We start from the raw sequence: 23937 nt of genomic DNA, 5'->3' as shown, positions 1-23937 counted from the left end.
CGTTAGCTGCTCTAATATTCACCAGGCATCAGCTTGGTTGAACCTGGGCAGCAGACCACTAAGTTAATATAAGTTCTTCAAGGCCTCTGCAAGAAAAGCAGAATACAAATGCTAGTGATTGAGCTTTTCTGTGTAACAGTAATTCCCAAACTTAAGTGTGCATCAGAATCACCTGGTCAAATCCCAGGTTTCTGATTCAGTAGGGTGGGGCAGGGCCTGGGAATCTGCATATCTAATAAGTTCTCAGGTATTGCTGGAGCTGCTGGTCTAGAGACCACACTTTGAGAGCCACTGGCCTATATAGTACAATTAAAAGTGAATTTTAAGAAATGCAATAGCATTTCTAAGAAGGCCCCAGATGAGGCAGAAGCCTTTAATCTGATCCCTTGGGGTAGTGCTGTGGTTGAGTATCAGTAGGGGAACTGGTTGCAGGGCTTGGAGGCTTTGCAAGATGCTAGCAAAGCCACTAGGACTCAATTTAAATCGTGACTCAATTTTTTTTCAGTGAAACAAAGAATAAATTCCTTCTCCTGGAACCAATGCAGTAAGCCTTCCACTCAACATAATGCAAGTTTAGCAAAGCAAGTTTGACGTTCAGCCCAATTTGTTAAAATAATATTTTATTACTGGTAATAAATGACCTGACTTCATCTTTTTGTATACAAGAGAATACATAATATTTTTGTAATTTAATTTCTATAGTAGCTATTCACATGCTTATTTGATGACTTGATTACAAGGCATAATTTACGAAGTTTGCCAAATATTTACAAACCTGCATAAAGTATAATGAGCAGTCTGGTCTAAACTCAATCCCAGTCATTGCATTTTGAACCTCTTAATAACAGCTTATCTTTTGTAATCAAAGGAAAATTCAACTTGGTATAAAATAACAGACTTATTTATGGCGATGTTAAATGAGGCCTGCGTTTCTATCTTATGTCTGGTGACTCTGTGATTTCAGTTTGCTGTGCAGTGCCAGCTGTAACTTAATGAAAGACATCTGAACTGCCTTCAACTCTCTAGACACCAAAATCCTTCCAAGCTAGTTGTATTCTGAGTGGAAAAAAAAAAAAAGAAAGAAGAAAGAAAACATGAGAGGAACTAAAATTGCTTTTCTAACGAAGTTATCATAATGCTCAGTATTAAATTATTCGTATAGTTTCTTGTAAAGCAATGAGCGAAAAGATTAGTGATTCCAGGAAAAAAAAAAAAAGAGCTTCATTACAGTTTAGAAAAAACTGGAAAAATACCTGCATTTGGCTGCATTTATTTTTTTAAGATGGAGTTTCATTCTTTTCCCCTAGACTGGAGTGCAGTGGTGTGATCTCGGCTCACTGCAATGTCTGCCTCCTGGGTTCAAGCGATTATCCTACCTCAGCCTCCAAAGTAGCTGAGATTATAGGCACCCACCACACCCTGGTAAATTTTTTTATTTTTTTATTTTTAGTAGGCTGCATTTATTCTTAAGTATTTTAAGCCTCATGACATATAAGGCTCACCTATTACACCGAAAGGCATACTAGGTTTGGGGTTAATATGGCTGCAATTTGTTAGCAATTCTTTTTAACAGAAGGTTGTTCAGGAGAGGAAATGAAAGCCAAATTTTGTAACTGTAATGGCAAGAAGGATTTAGGTAAGCAGAGTATAATGATCCAAACTGGAAAGAGGCCAGGACACCAGGGTCAAAACCTCCAGTCTCGTCATGAATTCTTAGCAGCAGCCCTATTACGTCCTGAAATGTGACTCTAAAAATAATACACGGGATCTCCCAGATTTTCGTGTTCCCTTTAGACTATCATTGAATCACATTTTTCTCAGTCTTCTTGTCAAAGGATCATTTTCCTAGCGGTTTTTACAACTAAACTTTACAAACTCAAGATGTACAACATTAAGAATTATACATCTTTATCACCTGGGTTAGAATTTATTTAGTCAACATAAATACCTCAATAGAACAGTTATTTATTGAGCACTCACTAAGTTTTGGGCACTGACAGTTCTAGATGTTGTGGATACAGCAGTGAACAGAATAGCACTGTCCTGCAGACAGAGGAAGAAAATAAATGAACAAATGGATATTATGGTATGTAAGTAGTGCTAAGAAGAAACATAAAGCAGGAAAAGGAGCGAGGAAATGCTGAAGGCTGGTGAAATGGGTGCTCCTGCAAAGGCAGTTTTCCAGCAGACACATGAGGACTGTGGGGGGAAAGCTCTGTGTGTAATTGGGAAAGAGTGTGATCCAGGAAGAAGGAACAGCAAATGCCAAGTCGCAGAGGCTGGAAGAAAATGCAAAGGAGGAAAGGGAGGATTAAGGTAGAAAAGGGAAGGGAGGTGGGGATGATATCTAGCAGGGCCTTGGAGGGTTCTGAGCAGTGGAGTAATGTGATCTGAATTATATTTTAAAAACATCTCTCCAGCTGCTGTTTTGAGACTAGACTAAAATGGGCAAGGCTAGGGAAAAGAGACCAGTTAGACACCTCTTGGAACACAACAGAGGAGAAATGATATTGGCCTGGACCAATATCATTTGTCGTGATGATGCTGGTGAGGAGCAGCTGGATTCTGGATACCTACTGAGAGTACAGCAAACAGTATTTGTGAACAGACTAACATAGGACGTAAGAGGAAGGTGTTCATGGTCCCTGCAACTGAGAGGACATATGTTGAGATGAAAATGACTGTGGGAGAAGCACGTGAGAAGAGCTGAAAGCTGTGATTTGGAACTTATGGGTAAAGGAGAAAGGTATATAGAACTGAGCTCAAATCTCCTCTATAAGTAAGAGTGGCAAGGCAAGCGTATTTATTCTCTAAGCAGAGAGAGCAGCTGAAAGAAAAACAAGCCAAGCTACCAAGGTGTCTTTTACAATGCTGTTATCTTTTATTGAAAAAGGCACAATTATATTTTCAGAGTCATATGTATTAGAAAGTATTTTGTATTTATTTAAAATCCAACTCTGAGAAACTCAGATTTCAGATAATATTTTATTGACTCTTAAAATACCTACTTGAATTAAAAAAAAAAAAAAAAACTACCAGAGACCCACTTTGAGAAGTAGAAGAACAAAGAAGTTCCAGAAAATGGCTTCCTGCAAGTCAGGAAAGCTTCCACCACCTGGAACGTAATCCTTGGTATAGAAGACACTTAAGTTCAAAATTGACCCCTTTGCATAAATTAAATGTTGGGTTAAGCGAATTATTCAGAATGGTCATATCTTAAGTGTAATAAGAGCCTGGGAATTTTAAAAAGACTCATGAATCTCATAGGGTACTCATAAGCAAGTACTGTACCAGAAACTCACTTAACTTACATCTCACTGGTCAGATCAAGATTCATTAGGGGTTCATAAGACAAGCAAAATACAGTGTACCCAGGGAGTGTTGAATTCTCCCAGTCAGCAAGCCACTTTCCAATATTTTGTACTCCTTTGCTCTCACCTTACATGCCTACCACGAGTTACTTATATTTGTTTTCAAACCAATTTATTGTCAGTTGTCATAAAAATTACATAAACCAATGATACAAGCTTGTAGAGAGAAAGAGGTTGTCGTTTCTCTAGTTGGATATTTTGGGAAGATTTCTTTAAAGGCAAGTTGCTAAAAATATTTTTCTCAAACTCTGTGTAGACAAGATAACTAAAAGATTAGGGAAAAAAAGTCACAGAACTGTAGGATTTTATATTCCATTGCACTCTGCCCAATGAGTGTCCTTAGTCTCAGATCCACCTTCAAGAAACCAAACTGGCTATCTAAGGCATTCGGAGTAAAGTGTAGGGAAAAAAACTAACAAACAAACAAAAGAAACCGTAAGACCCACTCAACAGACTCATGATTAATGAAAAGGCTTGTCCCTAACATTAAAAGATTAGCCAACAACAGAACAACATGTGTGTGCTTCAAGTTACAATGTTTAATGTATATATAAATTTATTTAAAAAAATGATTACTTGCTCAAATTGACTTTTGTGACCAGGAATGCAGCTTCTCATTGCATGGGCTAAGAGGACTGTTAGTATATTTCATGGTCCAGTGATTCTAGGCTCCTAAGCTATAGCCACATTTGAGTAGTACCACTCACTGAGTCACAAACACTATTTCACGTACACTGGGAGATCTCTACATTTCTCATTGACCCAATTTGATTTATGTATCCTGTCATCATTTTGAACTGAGGTAATTACATCTGTGTGTATTTCATATAAAGTCTTTCACTTTGATGACTTGTGTGTTCTATCAGGAATAGAAACACATATAAAGGAACAGAAATAAAACGGTGCTAATGGAGAAAATATCAATGCTGGAGGTGGTAAATATAGTTATTCTAAGTTTTGAGATAATGAAGTGGGCAAGAGTATCCACATGCATGTATATTTGGTGAAAAAAATGTACTCAATATTTCTCCAAGTGTCAATCAACCAAAAAGTCATATGCTAATACTTACGTACTGTCCAGTTTAGACAATGAGACTTGTATTTATTTATATATTATACTATTAATGAAATTCAATGTAATAGTTACCAGAAGCTGAAACACTCATTTTTTCAGTAAGAGCAGGCTCAAATAATATTGAGTTTGAATAAAAAATCCAATACAGAATTATTTTTTAGTTCTTGTACGGCTAGCTGCTCTTAAATTTCAATGGAAATGATACGAGGAGAAAACCTTCAAATCTTGATTTAAAGTATACGTCCCCCAACCCACAACCCTCAAACATATACCATTGGATGTGGAATCACACAGGTTTGAACTGTGTGGGCCCACTTATACATGGATTTTTTTTTTCCAGTAAAAGTTACATTAAATGTGCCTGCCTCTCCTGACTCTACTTCTGCCTCCTCCACCTCTTCCACCTCTGGCACCCCTGAGACACCAAGTCCAACCTCTTTCTCTCCTTCCTCCTCCACTAACTCAATGTGAAGATGATGACGATAAAGATTTTTATGATGATCCAATTCCACTTCAGGAATAGTAAATATATTTTTTCTTCTTTATGATTTTCTTATTAACATTTGCTTTTCTCTAGCTTACTTTATTGTAAGAATACAGTAAATAATATATATACCACACAAAATAAATGTAAACTGACTGTTGATACTATCAGTAAGGCATTCAGTTAACAGTAGGCTATTACATTTTCGGGGAGTCAAAGTTACACATGGATTTTTGACTGCACAGGGGTATGGCACCCCTAACCCCCACACTGCTCAAGGGTCAACCATACATATCCATGATCTACTCAAGAGTATCTTTCAAAACATGGTTCTTAAAAATGGGCTAAGACTACCAGCAACCAAATTATAGAAAGCAGAAACATTATGGGATTGACTGATTTGAGCCATCTCTCCAGGACTGTATTTGCTCAGGGCGCAGGGTGAAGTAGGCTGCAGCTTATAGGGCATGAGAAGAACTGGTTTTAGGTTGGACTCTGGCCCAGCTTGCTGTGTGGTCTCAGAGTTCCTTTACCTCTCTGGCTTCATTTTTCTCATCTGAAAAATGAGGTGAGAAGCCCTTCCTAAGGTCCATTTCCAACTCTAAAATTCTGTGCCTCTGTCATCCTAATAGCTAACACATATCGAAGGCTTTCAATAAGAAGGGCAGTATACAAAGTAATAATATAACTTTGTATATCCCATATAATGACTCATGTAAGTGACAAAGTAATAATATAACTTACATATCCCATGTAATAACTCATGTAAGCCTCACAATCATCCTAAAAGCCAGTATTCTAGTACTGCTCCCATCTTAGAGATGAAGAAAATGAGGCATAGAGAGGTGAGTGGTACATCTGCTTCACACAGCTGGGAAGGGGACGAGCAAGGATTTGAACCCAGGCAACGTGGCCCCAGAGCCCCAATACTTGAGCTCATACTGCATCATCCTGTTTCTTGTAATATGAATTGGTAATTAAAGAAGGTGTTGATCTGAGTGGAGTAATAAAAGAACTTGAAGGCACTGCAAAATCTGTTCTCCTGAAGTGAGGTGACCTGAACAATAGCACAAAATGCCATGATAAAAACACTTTTATGTGATCTGGAGCATCCCTTTCTGCTTCCAAAGCTACAAGTCAGGAGTTCCTCAACTTTACCACATATCTGAGTCACCTGGAGCATCTTGTCAACTAAGCAGATTCAGGATCAGTACATTTGGGTGGGCCTGAGACTCAAATGTGTAAAAGCTCCCAGGAGGGGTATGTAATGGAATGAGGACCATAGTTTGTGAGTAAGTGTAATGGAGTTTTGATGGTTTAGGGGTCAGCAGAACTCAATTCTGCCATAAGTTATCTCTGGATTTAGGGTTAAGTTTTGAAATCTCAGTGTCCTCAAATGACCTTCCCTGTACATTTCCTTTTAGCTCTAAAATTCGATATTTCTAATGACATTAGAAATTCAGTCTACACTGAGTTTCCACTTGTAGGAACTGTCTCTCATCAACTTACACTGAGTTTCCACTTATAGGATGAATGAGAAGATAAAATGCCTCCCCATTCCCTCAGACCTGTGTCTCTGCCATGGCAAGGGAAGCCTCAGTCCTTTTCACACACATTACAGAAAGATAATGGGAGTTCTGTACAGAGGTAAAATCACCCTGTAAACACATTATTCACAGAAAAAATATTTAAGAGGCTTTCTATTTCTTTGAGAAGTCTCTTTGAGACTCACTTGCCAGGGCAATGGTATGTTGGATGTGGTATTAAAAGACGGACCTTAACCCGATATTTTAATAACTTATTGGGAGGGGGAGTTTGGGTTTCTTAACCATCCAGACCTGCCCTGCCCAATACGGTGGCCGTTAGCCACATGCAGCTATTGAACACCTAAAATGTGGTTGGTCTGATTTGGAAATACACATCAGATTTCAAGACTTAGTATGAGCAAAAGAATGTAAAATATGTCACCAATAAATTTTTATATTGATGTCCTATTAAAATGACAATGTATTAGGTCTACTAGGTTAAATAAAATATTTTATTAAAATTAATTTCACCTGTATATTTTTACTTTTAAAACACGGCTACAAGAAAAGTTTAAATTATATATGTGGCTCACATTGCATTTCTACTGGGTAGTACTGGCCTAGACCTTTGTTACTCAAACTGCAGTCATCAGATGAACAGCATCCAGGTCACCTGGGAGTTTATTAGAAAAGGAGGATCTTGGGGCCGGGCGTGGTCGCTCAAGCCTATAATCCCAGCACTTTGGGAGGCTGAGGCGGGTGGATCACGAGGTCAAGAGATCGAGACCATCCTGGTCAACATGGTGAAACCCCGTCACTACTGAAAATACAAAAAATTAGCTGGGCATGGTGGCATGTGCCTGTAATCCCAGCTACTTGGGAGGCTGAGGCAGGAGAATTGCCTGAGCCCAGGAGGTGGAGGTTCCAGTGAGCCGAGATCGCGCCATTGCACTCCAGCCTGGGTAACAAGAGCGAAACTCCATCTCAAAAATAAAAAAAAAGAATAAAGAAAAGGAGGATCTTGTCCCCACCTCAGACCTATTGAATCAGAATCTGCATTTTCACAAGAGCCCATGGGATTCTGCTACAGACTCAAGTTGAAGAAGTGCTGGACTTGTTTTCCCTACAACATATCACAGTAGGTATTTGGGTTGTTGGCCCACAAGAGTGACATGCTAAAAGGGTATTGTGCTTGCTGATTTTCTACAGAAACATGTCAGCAAAGCAATGCTAACTTTTCAATGATCATACAATTCAAGAATATATATAAAAATATAGCACACATAAAATTAAACACACAACATACATACATATGGGGGGAAGAGTGGGAGGCCATTGAACTGATGCTACCTTAGTTACTTCTGGATTTTCAGCCACCATGTAGGTAAAGCTAATGTTCACTAGATCTGTGCCACTGCAGACACAAACTATCCGCCCTTCCAGATCATTTTCTGATTTTCCAACAGCTTCAAGAGCAGCCAAGATTTTGGGATCCTGTATAGAGGTACACAAAAAGGAAAAAAAAAATGTTAGATTACAGAGCATGAAGGAAGAAACTTGGTAAAAAGAAACCACATTTGATGTAAAAATATACATAAGGCCCCAGAAATCTAGCATTATTCTAAAACCTGTAGAGGTAAAATTTGTAGCACTATATATTCCTTAAAATCAACTGATAAGAAAGGTATTATAAATTTTTTGGTGGGAGGAGAAACTGAGGCTCTGCTCTGTCACCCAGGCTGGAGAACAGAGGTACATTCTTGACTCACAGCAACATCTATCTGCCTCCCTGGCTCAATGTATCTTCCCACTGCAGCCTCCCAAGTGGCTGGGACTATAGGCACATGCTATCACACCCTAATTTTTTGTAGAGACAGGGTTTCAGTATATTGTCCAGGCTGGTCTCAAACTCCTTGGCTCAAGGGATCTGCCTTGCTTCTGCCTCCCAAAGTGCTAGGAGGTGTAAGCCACTGTGCCCGGCCTAAAATTTTTGATTTAGAAATTAGATGTGAGAGTCTTTGTTTAGAATTTTGATTATAGTTATTGGAGGACCTGGAATATAGCAATGAGATAGAAAAGACTTTTATTAGGGTGTGCTTGTCCTCAAAGACTCTCTCTCACCAGAGAGCCACAGAAGTTTCATGTGAATAAATGTGGCATTACCACAACCAGCAACCACGTTATTCTCAAAACCGATTAAATGTTTTAAGTAGCCTGGATACAAAGAGTGAGTTTTTCATTTCTGGAAGCCATGGCATCCTCAGTTGGAATAAAAGCTGTGCAAGTTTACCGTAATTAGTAAATAAAATAGTGCCTTTGTTCTCCAAAGTAACTCAGGAGGAAATGTCAACATATAGTTGCACAGAAAAATTAACTAATGTAAAAGAGGACAAACTTAAAAAAACAAAGTGAGGAATATAATTTTGTTTTGAACAGCTAAAACCCTGCAGGGATATTATGGAAAAGGGAATAAATACTGTGCTTGAATATTCTAGAAAAAAACATCTTTCTAGATGCAAATAGATTCTTAGTCAAACAAATCAATCACTGTGAATAAGACTGATTTATGTGTTTTGTTATTTTTTTCCCTTTCAGAGGCAAACTCAGCCTTTAACATGAGCCAATGTCTGAGTAGACAGTTGCACAAATATGGAACTACCCAAGCCATTTAAATTTCTACATCATCCACAGTTGAGAAGTGAATCACTGTTCGCTAAGAACAAGAGGGCAAGAGCTTATCAAATTAATTTCCGAGTTAAGGGAATTGTTTTCTTTGATACTGGTGTCATGCAAGGGTCTCGGTTTTCAAGTGTTAATAATACTTCTAATAAAATTAATAATAGTGCAACCCAGACCACCCCACAGTTAGAGATGAGAAGATTTCTAAACTGTGTCTGTTCCTAATTCCCAGCTTGTGACTTTTTGGCAGTAACATGTTAAACATTATTCTGGAGACCATTTCCAGTAGAAGTAAATCTGCGTTTAGAAAAGCAAACATCAGTCACGGGTACCTTTGGTATGGCTCCCGACCGAATACTGTTGATGAGGGAGCATTCTAGCACCTGTCCTTCCTGAAGAGAGAGAATACAACACAGCAATGAGCTTAAATTCGGCCATACCTATGATACAGGCAAAGTGCTCGGTAAAAATTTCCGATGAAGGCAGTGCTGATTACAGTCAGGTTGAAGAGGGAATTGAAACCAAGTAACAGTAATTATTCCAAACAATCAGAAATAATCAAGACCCCAAATATTCCATTTCATATCTATACATAGATAAAAACAAGAGGGCAGAATAATGTTTTTACATTATCCTGGACACCATTTCCAATATAAGTAAACCTGTGTTTAGAAAAGTAAACATCATATAGATATGAAATGCTGATATATTTTAGATATGATATAGATATAAAATAGATAAGAAATGCTGAATATTTATTGAAATGTTTCTAAAATACTGTTACTTATATACATAAAACTGTTAATAATCATAAATGTGTACATAAATTATGTGAGAATAATGCTAATTATTATGTAACTACAATTCTTTTCTTAAATTCAGTTCAAATGCTCATTAAATGTGACCATCATACCATACATTGAATTAAGCCCAGGGTACTATGAGTTGAACACACTTTGAATGTGCCTTTTAGATTTCAGCTTGAACATCTCATCTTTTGGCAGATTTCTTTCTAACCCCCAAGATTAAATTAAGCTCTTTGACAATCCAGATTTCTCTTTCACAGCACTCAATGACTTGTAACTTTTTTTTTTTAATGCCTGACTTTGCTTCTAGACTGGAATCTATGAGGATAATGTCCTTAATCATCACTGTATACTTCAATGCCTGGCACATGGAGGCACATTTTTAAAAATCCTGAATGAATAAGGGTAGGGTTCATCAACAGCATTCAGTCTACTTCTTGAGAAACAAAATGGCTTAAACCGTAAAGCAGAAAGAATGACTTGCTGTTCTTGGGCCATACCTTGCCTTCACTTTTCCAGGTCAGAAAGAAGCCAAACTCATCCACTTTGAAGAGGCAGTTGGGTTCAAACACAAAGGATTCCTGTCAAAAAGAAATGTGTTGATCTTCATGACTCACACCATTTTGAATCCAGTAACAATGCAAATATTGCTGAGCTTCTAAACAAAGGCAAATTAGAAATCACCCTTTTGTATCTAATATCCACAATTCTTCCTGTATTACGGAATGTTTTCATTTTGAAAAGTCTTTGCCTTCATTTTTGTATTGCAAAACTGATCCATTTAATAAAAAATCTCGTTCTAGGACAGGTTTAAGAACAAAGCACAATGCCTGAAGGTGTGAAAGTCACAGAGAAGAAAGTCTGCCTAGTATCTCGAAAGAAGGACTCCCAAGTTCTAGCCCACTGATGTCAAAAATCAGGAAATACATTATTTTTTAAGTCACTGGTTTTTGTTTTGTGTTTTTTTTCTTTTCTTCTTCTTCTTTTTTTTTTTTTTTTTTTGTCTGTAAAATTCAGCATTCAGATATTTGCTTAGATTGTTGCCTTTTTATCTAACCTCATTTGGTGTCCTGTAAAGCAGGTCTTGAACAGCTCCTAGAGCTACTTAAAGTGTAGTCACTACACCAGCAGCAACAACGTCAGCTGGGAGCTTCACTGAACTGCAGAATAAAGGACCCCAGCCCAGACGGACTAAGTCAGAGTCTAGGGGGATGTGACCCAGCAATCTGTGTTCCAACAAGTCCTCTAGAAGATTCTGACATACACTAAAGTTTGAAAACCACTGCTTTGAACTTTGACGCCAGAAACTCAGTGAAAGCTACAGAATCAAGTTTGAATAAAGAAGGAATACTCGCCAAACTCAAGGCATTAGAGCAGCTGTGTTACACTTGCCAACCAACTTCTTGTCTTATTAGAGCACCACTGTGCTTAGGAATGAGAGGAAAATCCAAGTCAATGAGAGAAAAAGGGAGTTTGGGAAATGGACATAGACGACCTGTGCCCTCTGTCTGCATTACACCAATACTAGGCATCCACACTTCAACAACTCTACATGTTCTTTTCATGATCTGAAGAAACTGGCTTCCTAGATCATTTCAATGCCAGCAATTAGAAACCTGTCTTGCAAACATAGATCAAGGCAGTGTCTTAAAACAAATAAATAGTAATTACAGGATTAAGGTTTTAAGGGCCATTCAGACTCTTAGTTTCACCTGTTAAAATTTATCTTTCTCAATTACAGGAAAACAACAACATTTATTAAGGTAAATCCAATGTCAAGATACTAGGCCATCATAAGGTAGTCCTAGGGGGCCCCTGAACAAAGCAGTCTTCAATTTGGGTAGTTTTCTGGCAGATTAAGAATTACCATATGTATTCCAACTCTATCAGGCATGTGCTATGCACTGCAGACATAGCCAGGTATAAGACCAAAGGAAGGGACATGGTATGACCTTTGCGTTTGGAGTCAAAACCCAGTTCCACCATTTATTATGTACTTTTTCCCAGAGAGACTCCTTCTAAATTTCAGAATCCTTGTCTAACAAATGGAAGTAGTTCCACCGACCTTTTGGGTTTGTTGCTGGAATTAAATGAAATGGTGAACATAAAGCACATAACACAGAATTCCAATTCAGCAAGTATTAGCTCTATCGATAATACATGGTTCAGACTTGGAATGGTAGTAGTGAATTACCAACAATATGAAAGTGCCAGTATATGACATTTTTCAACCCTTCACAATGGCATTTTTTGGACAGTTTGACCTTTTAGAAAAGGTTTAACCTGCAAGTTGATACTTTTGATGAATCTTCATGTTAGGCAGAGTGAGCAGCTGTTGCCCTCACATTATTTTAGAAACTTCCGTTTGGTGTGGCTAGAACACTTCAAGAGAGTGACAGGGTATGTAAGGGGACATGTATATAAAAGTTGTTTCATTGCAAGGGACTTGTGTGCCACCTAAAAGGCATTAGCTTTTACCCAAATGCCATGCTGAGTCTTATGTTGTTACTGACTAAAAAAATGACAAGTATCAACTAACCAAGACATAAGAATTAGACCATTTCAAAATACATCTCAAGCAATATCCTGATGACAATGAAGAATTCTGGTACACAGTGTAACAGAAATGGTGTTTACAGAGTAGACCCACAACGAATCAGCCACCATCATTACTTACATGCACCCTATCACCTAATTCCAAGTAAGGATTTGAGATGACCCATGAAATACAATAATAAATAAGAATGGGTTTCCAACTTATTTTGAGGGTGAACTTTCACTTTGTTGACCTCCTTAAATATAATTTCTTCCTCCCCCCCTCCCCGGGTACCCCCAGAGGTTGCCATCACCACTTGGACATTTCAATTCCTGGTATCTCACTCTTGGAATTCCATCTGGTCCTTCTGGCCCCTCCCTCTATAGTTCTCTGCTCCTATATTTGACTTCTTTGCAACCTCTTTGATTATCCCTGCCAATCTCTCACCACCGCCCAGGTCCCTCCTCCTTTTCCATCTATCCTTACATAGCTTATTTCCACAGCCCAATATTGCAGTCACTCCCTCACAGGTGGCTCACAATTCCCATGCCTTATTTAGTGTTTTCTTGGCCAAAAAACAAAGTTTATTTTATGCACATTTTATCACCAAACTTGGTGGTGAAAATCACAAAATGGAACTGTCTGGCTTTAGTTTAAATTCAAGTATATAAACCTCAAATGGATAGTAACAGTGATGTTCAATCGTATATTTCTTTCTTAACGGTTGCCTACTCTTTGAGAAGATGAGACCACTGCTCTTTTGAAACCTGTTCACGTTCAGCCAATTACAGTACTTTATCGAGTAAGGAATAGCCATCGGGTGGACACAATTCTCTTTCTTTCCCCCAATAAAGCATGTTTTCCCCTGGCAAAGGCCAACTCCCCAGCATCTGCTCTAGATTCAGTCTTCTCTCACCTACACAAGGACTTCAATCCTTCGTTTATTACCACCTAACACACATCAGGCTTGTTCTTTTTCTTGACTAGATCATTCCCATCAGCACACAAACGTGTTCTAGCTGTTCCTGAGGGAATGTGTTACCGTAACAAAATTCTCTTCCCGAGTCCACAAGGGGCGTGGTTTCAAAGGCAGGAGCTCCCCAGAGCCATGCCTCCATCCACGCCCCTATCCAGGAACCTAGCGTTCTTTGCCTGATTTTCTTGCAGGGATAGGTAGAGAAATCCAGGTGAGCTTCTTTGTTCAAAAAACCCACTGAAAGCTCTAGGAGGAGGGGCCTCTGTTCAGGACCAAGTAGCCAATCCGGTATCAAAGTCAAAGATCAATCGCTCCAGTGGATGTTTGAAAGAACTCCTCTCATTGGATGAAAACATGAATGTGGCGAGAATAACTTCAGGGTTAAAATCCTGTCGCTCCTTACCTATAGGGATTCCTCCTTTGGATCCCCTCCCATGGCAGCATGGGATCTCTCTCTCTCTCTCTCTTTCTCGAATAAATCGCTTCTTTGCAAAACTCTTTGGGTCCATGATATTTACTTGAACGGCAAGGTCACTGAACCTCCGGGGGCTCTTTTCCCATTCCTGCGGTAAGAGAGGCCAAGGACCTGGGCACATCAGAGCGGGGAACTCAGAGCATCTTCGGGAGGCCCCCTGGTCCATCCCCCACTTCCATTCCTACTTCCATTTACTACCCTATGTCCCTGATCCTCTTCCAGACATAATATCTTGGAAATATTAACTGTTTCCATTACCTTTCTTCGTACCATCTGAACAAGTTTATCTGGCTTCCATTTCTATCACCCTCTAAAACTTCTCTGGCCGGTCCAGGATGCTGCAAAATAAGAGTACACACATTCCTTTTCTCATCTGATTTGATTTCTGAGAGGTTGGTTATTCCTTCCTTCTTGAAACACTCTCCAGTTTTGGTTGTGCTCCATTACCTTAATCTAATTTCCCAACTTTTCCTTCTGTACTCAACTTTTACATAGTCCCCAGGACTTGGGTCTGGGAATTCTCATTTCCACTGTGTTCCCAGATTTTATTCAATCTTGTGTCTACAATATTATCTATTTCCTGATAACTCAAATTTGTAATAGCAGCCCCATCTCTCCTCTGTGAGTTCAAATATTTTCTATTTGACATTTCCACTAGGATGTCTCAAAATAAGTACATCCATAACTGAATTCTTTATTCTCTACCCTCTCTCCAAGTTCTCCAACACAGTACTTCTTAGTTCAATAAATGTCATTAGCATCTGATCAGTTATTGAAACCAAGAGTCATCCTTAATTTTTCCTCATCTGTTCCTCTCACTTTCAGTAACCAGTCTACTTCTATATTTCTAATATATGCCCACTTTACTCCCTCTCCATCACCACACACCTTGGCCCAAACCAACATTATTTGCCCCATGAATTGATCTTCTCACTTCTGCTCTTTCTGCTGCCTATTGTTTAAATGTGACTTCCTTTTCGGACTCAGCCCGCCCGCACCTGGGTGAGTAAATAGCCATGTTGCTCACACAAAGCCTGTTTGGGGAAGTCTCTTCATTCCAAGCACATGTTTTAACACTTATAGGAGCCAGATTGATTCTTTAAACCTTGAATCAGTTCATTAAAAGCATTCCCATTATATTTAGAATAAAATCCCAACTCCTTACCATGGCCAAAAAGGTCCCAAACGATCTGGGTCCTTCAAAACTTATCTCATTCCATTCTCTGTTCTTCCTTCTATTTCTTGTTCACAACCATAGGAACTCTTTTCCTGCAACCTCCTCAAGCTCTCTCTAGTATCAGGGACTTTGCAGTTGCAGTTCCTCCTGCCCAGAAGTCCCTTCCTCCTACCCTTGGTGCATCTGACTCCTCTTCACTCTACAGACTTCGTCTTCATTATCCCCTCCTCAGAGAAGCTTTCCCTGATCCTTGATTTACTGACTGGCTCCCACACCAGAATGCAGCAACTTCCAAGAGGGCAGAGTCCTTGAAGCAGTCTTGTTTACCTCTGTGTTCTAGCACCTAGCACATCAAAAGCACACTAAAACTAACAAACTAAAAAGATGAATGAACAAATGAATCTTTTTAAAGAAAAGATTTTCCAGCAGGCCAATATGTAAAACAAATAAACAAGAATTTGCTCAAATTGAGGGGGCTGCACCAGGCCCAGAACCTATCAGGGAAGTCCTTGGAAGGCTGCCAAGGATAGAAGTAGAAATACAAGGGCACTGGTGGAGGCTGTCTGCCTGAAGGCAGGAGCCTTTTTGTAATGCACACAAACTCATCTTAGAGGTTGGGGTGACTTTGAGACACTTCCTGGGAATTCCTATTGAACCAGGAGCACTGTTTGAATGGCAATGGAAGAAATCATTTTCAAAATGGGATAAGAAATCTGGGCAAAGAGAAGAAAAATAAAGCAGAATCCTAAAATAAGGCCAGAGTAAAAGGCAGCTCTCAGGAATGCCGGTCGTAGGTCCTGCACAGTTATAATAGGACGCCAGTTTGGCTGTGGGCTCCCTAGCAACAAAAGCAAAAACGGGAAAAAAAATATTTACCAAGTGCCCATCCAGCTCATAAAATAAAAACATATCAGTTGTTAAGAGAAGCAATTATCAGAATAGAAATTCTCCAGGGGGATCTTAGAATAAAACCCAGTTGACACTAAAGACCAGGCTCACAACAAAACCCACAATCAGCTCATCAACTGTGACTTAAAAGGTTCTCAGACCAAATGCTTCAAACCGTTGATGAAAAATCAGAGAACAAATCTGAGAGATGAGAGATAATCAGCTGAATGGAACTAAAACACAAGGTAATTAGGTTTCTCACCACCTCCTACTAACAAACACAATAACTCGACCCTCTGGTGAGTAAAGATGCATCATCTCTATTCTTTTTCCCTAACAGCAGTTTTAAATTTCACATAGATCCCTCCCAACCTGAATGTGGGCTGTGGCGACCTGACCAGACTGAGCCCACAAAAAATCCTCCTCCAGATCTGGGCACTGCAGGAGAGATCATAAAAGGAAGCTGGGTTGTTTCTCCTTTGTGAATATGTTTGTTTCTCAGTTAAACGGTAATAGAACTTTCTGGTAAAGAAACAAATCATAATAGAAGTTGGGGGTGGGGTCAGAATTTTAATTCTCATATTAGTTAAAATTCATCACAGTCACAGCTTTAGAGCTCAAGGTCATGTTAGTTCATCCAGCCCAACTGTTTCCACTAGAAAGCAAACCTAGCAAGGGACAGGAACACCTTTTGTGAAACTACTAAAGCAGAGGCCAGAGGGCATTCTGTTTGAGAGTCAAGAATAACTTTTGCTGGAGATCACCATTGCTAGAGGCTATTTCTGGCTCAGGGATCCCTGCTCTGAGGGGTTTGTGCCACTACCGGCTTACAGAGACACTTCCCTCTCTTATTAAAAATAGAGTAATGTTTTTTTAGTTGCGTGTTATTTTTAGTATATTTTCCCCTACACATACTGTTTCAACAGTAATCAATATAACAACTTATCTTTCAAAGATTCAAGTTACTTTTAAATCAACTTAGATTAAAAATATTTTGCCTTTATTTCAATTTTTAAAGTGATTCTGTTCAGTAAAGTTTAATCCCCTCATAACGAATGTCAGAGAGCTCAGCAAGCCAAATACTCGATTCAAGTGGAGGAAATTCTTTGGATGGGGATCCAGCTAAGTGGTAGTTGATTTTATTTTAATTGTGAGTTGTAGTTATTTCTTAAGCTTTCTCTCCTGCCCTCTCTCCCATCATCACTTCCCAAGTTAACTGCAAATTTCTGTATCTTTATACTGTGGAGTTGGCATCTTCAAATAGGGTGTAGTCACGTCTGATTACCAGCTAGGGATCACTATTTGGACTAGATCCTAAAAGCTTTAACTCTACCTTTTTAAACATTAGTTGGTCAGAGCTCTGTTGTGTTTGTCACTGGACAGATAAATTAGGATGCAGAGAAGAGTGAAATGGAGTAGGCATTCACAGTCCATCAGGAAACTGCATTTTCTGGGAAAGAAGACCTTCATCAGAGGTGGCAGTCCACAGTGGTTTGAGGCCCAGGTTTGTGGTAACCGGTTCCTGGGTTTGAATGTCAGTCTCCTCACCAGGAATCTTCGGGAGAATCTTAGCAATTATTCTGCTTAACCATGCCATGTTTCACTTTTCCTAGCTATAAACTGGGAAAACTGATACCAACTCATAGGGCTCTCAAATAGTTAATATTGAGAATGTCTAAGTACCTGGGACAAAGTAAATGCTGACTAAATGGTGGTATTTATAAGAAAAGAGCTACCATTTCATTTAGGGCTCTTGTATGAGGCATTTTACAAATACCATCTCACATAAATTTCATGGTATCTCTGCAAGGTTTTAGACTAGTTCAACATTGTACAGCGGATTTACTGTGACGACGGAAATGTGCCAGATGGGCTCTGCCCAATACATTCACCGTGATCCACAGGGAGCTATGAAGCACTTGAAATGTGGGTAATGCAACCAAGCTGCTGAATTTCTTATTTTAATTAATTTTTCATTTAAACAGCCATATGTGGTTCGCGATTACCATATTGGCCAATGCGGTTTTAGAGAGAAGGGGGGAAAAAGGTTTAGAGGAGAATAAATTCTTCAAAGCCACAATCAGTAGTAACAGACCTGAAATTCAAGCCAGTTTCTTTGATTCCAAAGCCCATGCTTGTCCGACTCTGTCAACCTTGACCAAGCAGGGCCTGCTCTGACTACCACCAGCAGATGGTTGGACTGTCAGGAAACGAACGCTGCCTAGGTAGACTCCACCTTTGGGTACACATGGGACTTACCCTCCCTGCTTCCTAGTTTGATAAGAATGGAGAGGAAGCTAAAAAGACCTTGTCAAGGTTGGAGAGAAACAAAGAGGAGTCTGAGTTAGGAAGAGGCCATAAGGGATCTCATCCAATTTAAATCACATTATGAATGACTACCACCAAAGAGACCTCATACTTCTCCCTTTACCTGGAAAAGGAAGCTTCTAGGCTACCTCCTCCTCAGCACACTCCTCAAACAACTCCTCCTTAGCTGTGGCTTTTTGGTATTACTGATATTCTAACACCAGGTCGTTAAGGTTGCTCTCGGCCTCGGTGAACTCCATCTCATCCATGCCCTCACTCGTGTACCAATGCAGGAAGGCCTTGTGCCTGAACATACCTGTAAACTGTTCGGCATCACGTTTGAAGAGGTCCTGGGAGAATGATGGGTATGGCCTTCAGACTGGGAAAGCAGGTGGAGTCCGGTTTAGAATTAACTGAGAGGTCCAGCTTTCTATCAGATCCTGAAAGCTCAGAGCCTAAGAGAGATGTTTTATGGCCTATTTATTTCCTCTCCGTATTCCAGAGAAATCCATTAGCTTCATACCTAGCAGATCCTATATGATTCTGCACAAACACTTCCTCTCTCAGATAGAACCACAAATTTTTATTTGTTTCAAGTTAAACTAAAGCCCTCAGTGATGGCATCCTGCCATCCTAATGATTTATGGACTGCTGTAATAGATGGGTGTGGGTCCTTATTAAGTTGCTTTTACCCTCATGAGCTTGGTCTCTGCTTGGAAGGATACAGAATGTTCATTCCATTTGTGCATCTCCCATCTGCTTTAAGATCCCATGAGATGAAAGACACTGGGCCGAGGAGCCAGAGGGCATGGCCGTGGCTGCTCCATCACAGACCCTTACTATGCATTACAAGTATCACCATGTGAAAAAATCTGTCAGACAAAGTAACAGCATCTGTAGCTCCTGCATTCCTTTCCATGGCCTTTGAGTCTTTGGACAGAGGTTCCTATTGGGTTGTTGTCAAATATAGACCTTTCCCTTTTCCATCAGTAACTGATGCTCAACTGGAACCCAACAGGGAGATGCAGTTCTAGTTTCCTGATGAGCAATTCAAAAGGCCTGTGGCACCTAGTAATATGCCTACTCTTGCTAGGTAACATATGCAGTGCTTCCTAAGCACCAGGCAATGCTCTAAGTACTTTCCATACATTAACTTATTAGCCTCCCAACATTCCTATAAGAAAGGTACCATTTTTTATTATTGATACAGGAGAAGGATTATTAGGTTGATATTGAGGGTAAAAGGAGTCCTCATCAAGGTTTCCCTTTTAATAAAAAGTAGCCCCCAAATCATTTCTAACAAAGAGCAGCTTGAAACACCGAGCTGCAGGTTCGCTGAGCAAGCTGGAAGCTTGTACAGGTGAATTGCCAGTAGCTGCACCAAGAGAAAAGGCTACCTGGAAGGCAGATATGTTCAACATGGAGGCTCCATTTTCCCTTTTCTTTGTCACCATGTGGACAGTAAGGACCAGGCAACATGGCCCCAGCCAGGTAGAGAACTTATCTGCACAATAAAAGATTAGGGTAGAGTGGCCAGCTTCTTTTCACGCTATGCAAATGACACGCCTGGTCCAACCAAACTCTTGCCCCCTACATGAATCAGACAGCCCCTCCTTAAGCTTATCTATTAAACCTTCTGCATTTCACTGCGGAACCTGCAACCCATTTTCTCGGGGACCCCTCTCTGCGCAGAGAGCTCTTCTCTTTCTTTCACCTATTAAACTTCCACTCTTAACCTCACTCTGGTGTGTCTACATCCCAGTTTTCCATGGCTGTGGGACAATGAACCTCAGTTATTAACCCAGACAAACAACGCTGCGTCATTATATCTATATATAGGTAAAGACATTGAGGCATGGTGATTAAGTGTTTTGCACTTTTTTTTTTTTTTTGAGGACAAACATAACCAAGACGACCAATTGTTATTGCTAAGGTAACGAAATCACGGTTATATACCACCAAACACCAACCAAGACATGAGCAAATGAGGTGGGGGAGAAAAACTAAAGAAAAAACAACAAATAACTCAGAAACAGAAACCAACAGAATTTGCGTAAGATAATAAACATGAGACTTCACCAGTGCTGTTTATTACCACCCCCTAAAATAAGGGGCAGCAACATATACGGCATACTCTTGGAGAAAGAAAAACAAAAGGAAGTAAAAAAAATCTAAAGATTGAGAGAACACCAAAAACCATGATAAATTGCTTTTATTCATGCAAATTTCATGCACGATTTTTAAATATCCTACGCCTTCTTTGAGGCTGGTAAGTGAGAGACTAACGCTGTTCAGGGTGGGCTCAGGTAACTGCTCAGCAGTCATATCTGAAGGAGACTCTGCTATTCTCCTCGCCACTGATGCTGTAATCATCACAAAGGGCCAGAAGGGCTTCTGACCTGCTTCGGTTTTGTTTATTGCATTTCTTATGGATTCCCCTGTGAATCCTACCACATAAGTGACCGAACAACGGTACCACTGGAAACATTCTGTACTTATTACAGATATTTTATGGCGGAGTGTTTTCATTACCTCATGCATTTTGTAAGAATTTTTTTCTCAGATCCTAGGACCAGGAGAAACTCTGTTCTTACTGACCTGTTGCTTTCCTTACATCTAAAGGACACTGTGAACTCTAGGACCACTTCTGTTTTCCACGTTGCTTTAGCCACCAGAACAGCAGAAGCAAATCTGAGGCTCACCTCTTTCAACTTTACCAGAGCATTTTTGCTGCCTGCAGAGTTGCTACCTGCTAATCTGCCCCTCATTTGATGTGCTCTCCCTTGTTTTTTCTCTTCAATCTAAATCCCTCTTCCATTATTTTATCTGGTGGTACATATTTCACATTGCAGCTTCCTGTGGAAGATGACAGAAACATGTAAGCATAAAAACCAACTCACAAGCAGCAGAAACAACTGGGCATTTTACATGGGCTTTAGGGTCTGATGAACCTGATCCAAATTTGGTTAGATACTCACTTCTTCATCTCTAAAAACAGAGACAACATCAACTATAATGCCTCTCTCACAGGCTGCTGCTGATCATTAGAGTGCTTGACATACAGTAGAAACTAAGTAAATTACAATTGATTTTTTTTAAGAGACAGAATTTTGCTGTCATGCAGGCTGAAGTGCAGTGGTACAATCATAGCACTCCAGCTTCAAATTCCTGGTACAATCATAGCACTGCAGCCTCAGTCTCCTGGGCTCAAGCAATACTCCTGCCTCAGCCTCCTGAGTAGCTAGGACTACAGACATTCACCATCATGGCTGGCTAATTTAAAAAAAAAAACAACTTTTTTTTTTTTGTAGAGACAGAATTTCGCTATGTTGTCCAGGCTGAACTCAAACTGCTGGCTTCAAGCACTCATCCTGCCTCAGCCTCCAAAAGCACTGGGATCATAGCATGAGCCACTGCACCTGGCCCAGTATTGATTATTAATATAAAACACAGTAATAGTAATCATTATTGGTGTTGCTAGTATTAATTATTATTAACCACCAAAGGCAAATGAGGTAAACACCACCTTACAGATGAGAAAACTGATCCTAACAGGTTAGACAAGTCACCCAAGAAGATGCTGGTAATATATAATATGAAGCAGATCTACAAATACATTTTGACAGGGAATCCATTTCTGTTATGCAGATCCTTAAAAAGAGCAATGGTATTAGTGTGTGCCTATTTCCACTGAGCTAGAATACAAAGCTAAGCATAAGGGAAACCCAGAGTTTGTAACTGGGTTGACTTAGACTGGTTAAAGGCTTGGTTTCTGGGCCAGGCGCAGTAACTCATGCCTGTAATCCTAGCACTTTGGGAGGCTGAGGCGGGCTGATTGTCTGAGCCCAGGAGTTTAAGACCAGCCTGAGCAACACAGTCAAACCCCGTCTCTACTAAAAATACAAAACATTAGCCATGCATGGTAGTGGAGGCCTATAGTTCCAGCTACTTGGGAGGCTGAGGCAGGAGAATTGCTTGAACCTGGGAGGTGGAGGTTGCAGTGAGCCGAGATCAAGCCACTGCACTCTAGTCTAGGTGACACAGCGAGACTCTATTTAAAAAAAAGAAAAAGAAAAAAGTTCAGTGTCTGCACAAGAGGTCAGCTTGTGTTTGCTCCTGCTCCAAATCCTCCAACCTGCTCTGCCTAAGCCAGCCTGTCTACACTCAGGCCAAGAATCTGCTGCCACAGACAAGTCATCACTACACACAGTTTTCATTTTCTCCCCCTTTCAAGGGCATGTTGGGGTATAGTGAACAGAAGAGGTCATTCCTGGGTGGGGAGCCTCTACCTTGTGCTCACTGACATGACAGAGCACATCCTCAGATGACGAGAGGGCAGTGAAGTGAGTTATTTGGTGACTCCTAAAAGCGACAGACCTTGCATTCCAAATCCCACAGAAACAAAAATGAAAACGTCTCTCCCTCGGTAATCAACCATGAGCATTTAAAGTGCTCATTTCAGCAATGACAGTGAGCTAGAGAGAACACTTATTCTGGTGTCAAGTGAAAAGATTTAATCCACCCCTTTCATTTTATTCTTACTTCGGGAATAAAGAGCATCATCAACTTCCTAAGTGACCTGGCTTGGAAGAGTCGAAGAAAGCTACTGAAGAATAACAAGAGGAAGGTACACCATCTTTTCTGATCTCTTATATTATATATATTTTACTTTTTTAAAAAATGAAATCTGGCTTAATGGTGCTTACCAAGGGGCTATGGTCTGAATGTTTGCCCCACCAAAAATTGATATGCTGAAATCCTAATCCCAAATGTGATGGAATTAGGAAGTGGGGCCCTTTGAGAAATTGAATAGGATTAGTGCCCTTATAAATGAGTCCAAAGAGATGGCTGCCTCTTTCACCCACTGTGTGATGACACGAGAAAGTGTCATCTTGGAATCGGGAAACGGGCTCTTACCAGACACTGTATCTGCCAGCACCTTGATCTTAAGCATCCCAGACTCCAGAACTGTGAGGGATAAATGTGTTGTTTATAGTGGCCAAGGGTATGGTATTTTGTTATAGCAGCCTGAAAGAACTTAGATACAAGGTCTCAGAAATATCCTTGGCTCTGTGAGAATTTAATCAGCTTAACTGTGATTGAATCGGCAGGGAGAAATGAAGTGCCTGGATTAGCCATCTGGGAGAGGCCAAACTGTTTCTAAACGACTGACTTTATGGTCATAACAGTTAGGGATTCCCACTTTCTCTTTTACTTGACGATATAGATGTTAAATCTTTGGGACTTTATTTGTAACACTCTGTATCTGTCTAGGTTTGTCGTTTCCCCTCTCTGAAGCATTTTCCCTCCCAACTGCTGTGGGGACTGTGAGGTAAAATCTGGATGCTCAGATTCTGGGAGGGTTCCCTAACTCTTGCTAGAAAAGAGTTGAAGAAATTATTCCTAAAATATTCAACAACTACCTCTCAGCGTGCAGAAGGAGAAAGCAAAATGTGTTTTCAAGAGGAGTGGGTGGTCACTCAAAGTAACTTTCTCGGGCAGGAAAACTGTCACAGTAGTCAAAACAGTTGCCTTAGCAACTGAAATAAGGAAAAATTAAAGAGGAACAACTTAAAGGTATGGAGGCAAGTAAACAGGGTTTTTCTGTTTTGTTTTGTTTTTGTTTTTTGTTTTTTT

At 40.0% G+C, this 23937-nt stretch overlaps 1 protein-coding gene across 9 annotated transcripts in view; it reads right to left on the bottom strand.

The window, feature by feature from the left end:
* PLCB4 (phospholipase C beta 4) overlaps positions 1-23937 on the bottom strand; it is a 397376-nt gene that overhangs the window by 122904 nt on the left and 250535 nt on the right. For 8 of the 9 annotated variants that reach the window (XM_078371334.1, XM_078371335.1, XM_078371336.1 and 5 more), the window contains 3 exons: positions 10442-10522; positions 9468-9527; positions 7807-7950 (listed from right to left, as the gene is read on the bottom strand). In XM_078371334.1, the coding sequence (XP_078227460.1) occupies positions 7807-7950; positions 9468-9527; positions 10442-10522 (285 nt within the window). Of the gene's footprint in view, positions 1-7806; positions 7951-9467; positions 9528-10441; positions 10523-14186; positions 14217-23937 lie in introns of those variants that run through there. The other variant, XM_078371337.1, reaches the window with a different exon arrangement.

The sequence above is a fragment of the Callithrix jacchus genome, chromosome 5 (genome assembly GCF_049354715.1).
Source record: "Callithrix jacchus isolate 240 chromosome 5, calJac240_pri, whole genome shotgun sequence".
Taxonomy (NCBI): domain Eukaryota; kingdom Metazoa; phylum Chordata; class Mammalia; order Primates; family Cebidae; genus Callithrix; species Callithrix jacchus.
The sequence above is the reverse complement of the archived record's forward strand: the minus strand, read 5'-3'. Positions and strand labels throughout refer to the sequence as shown.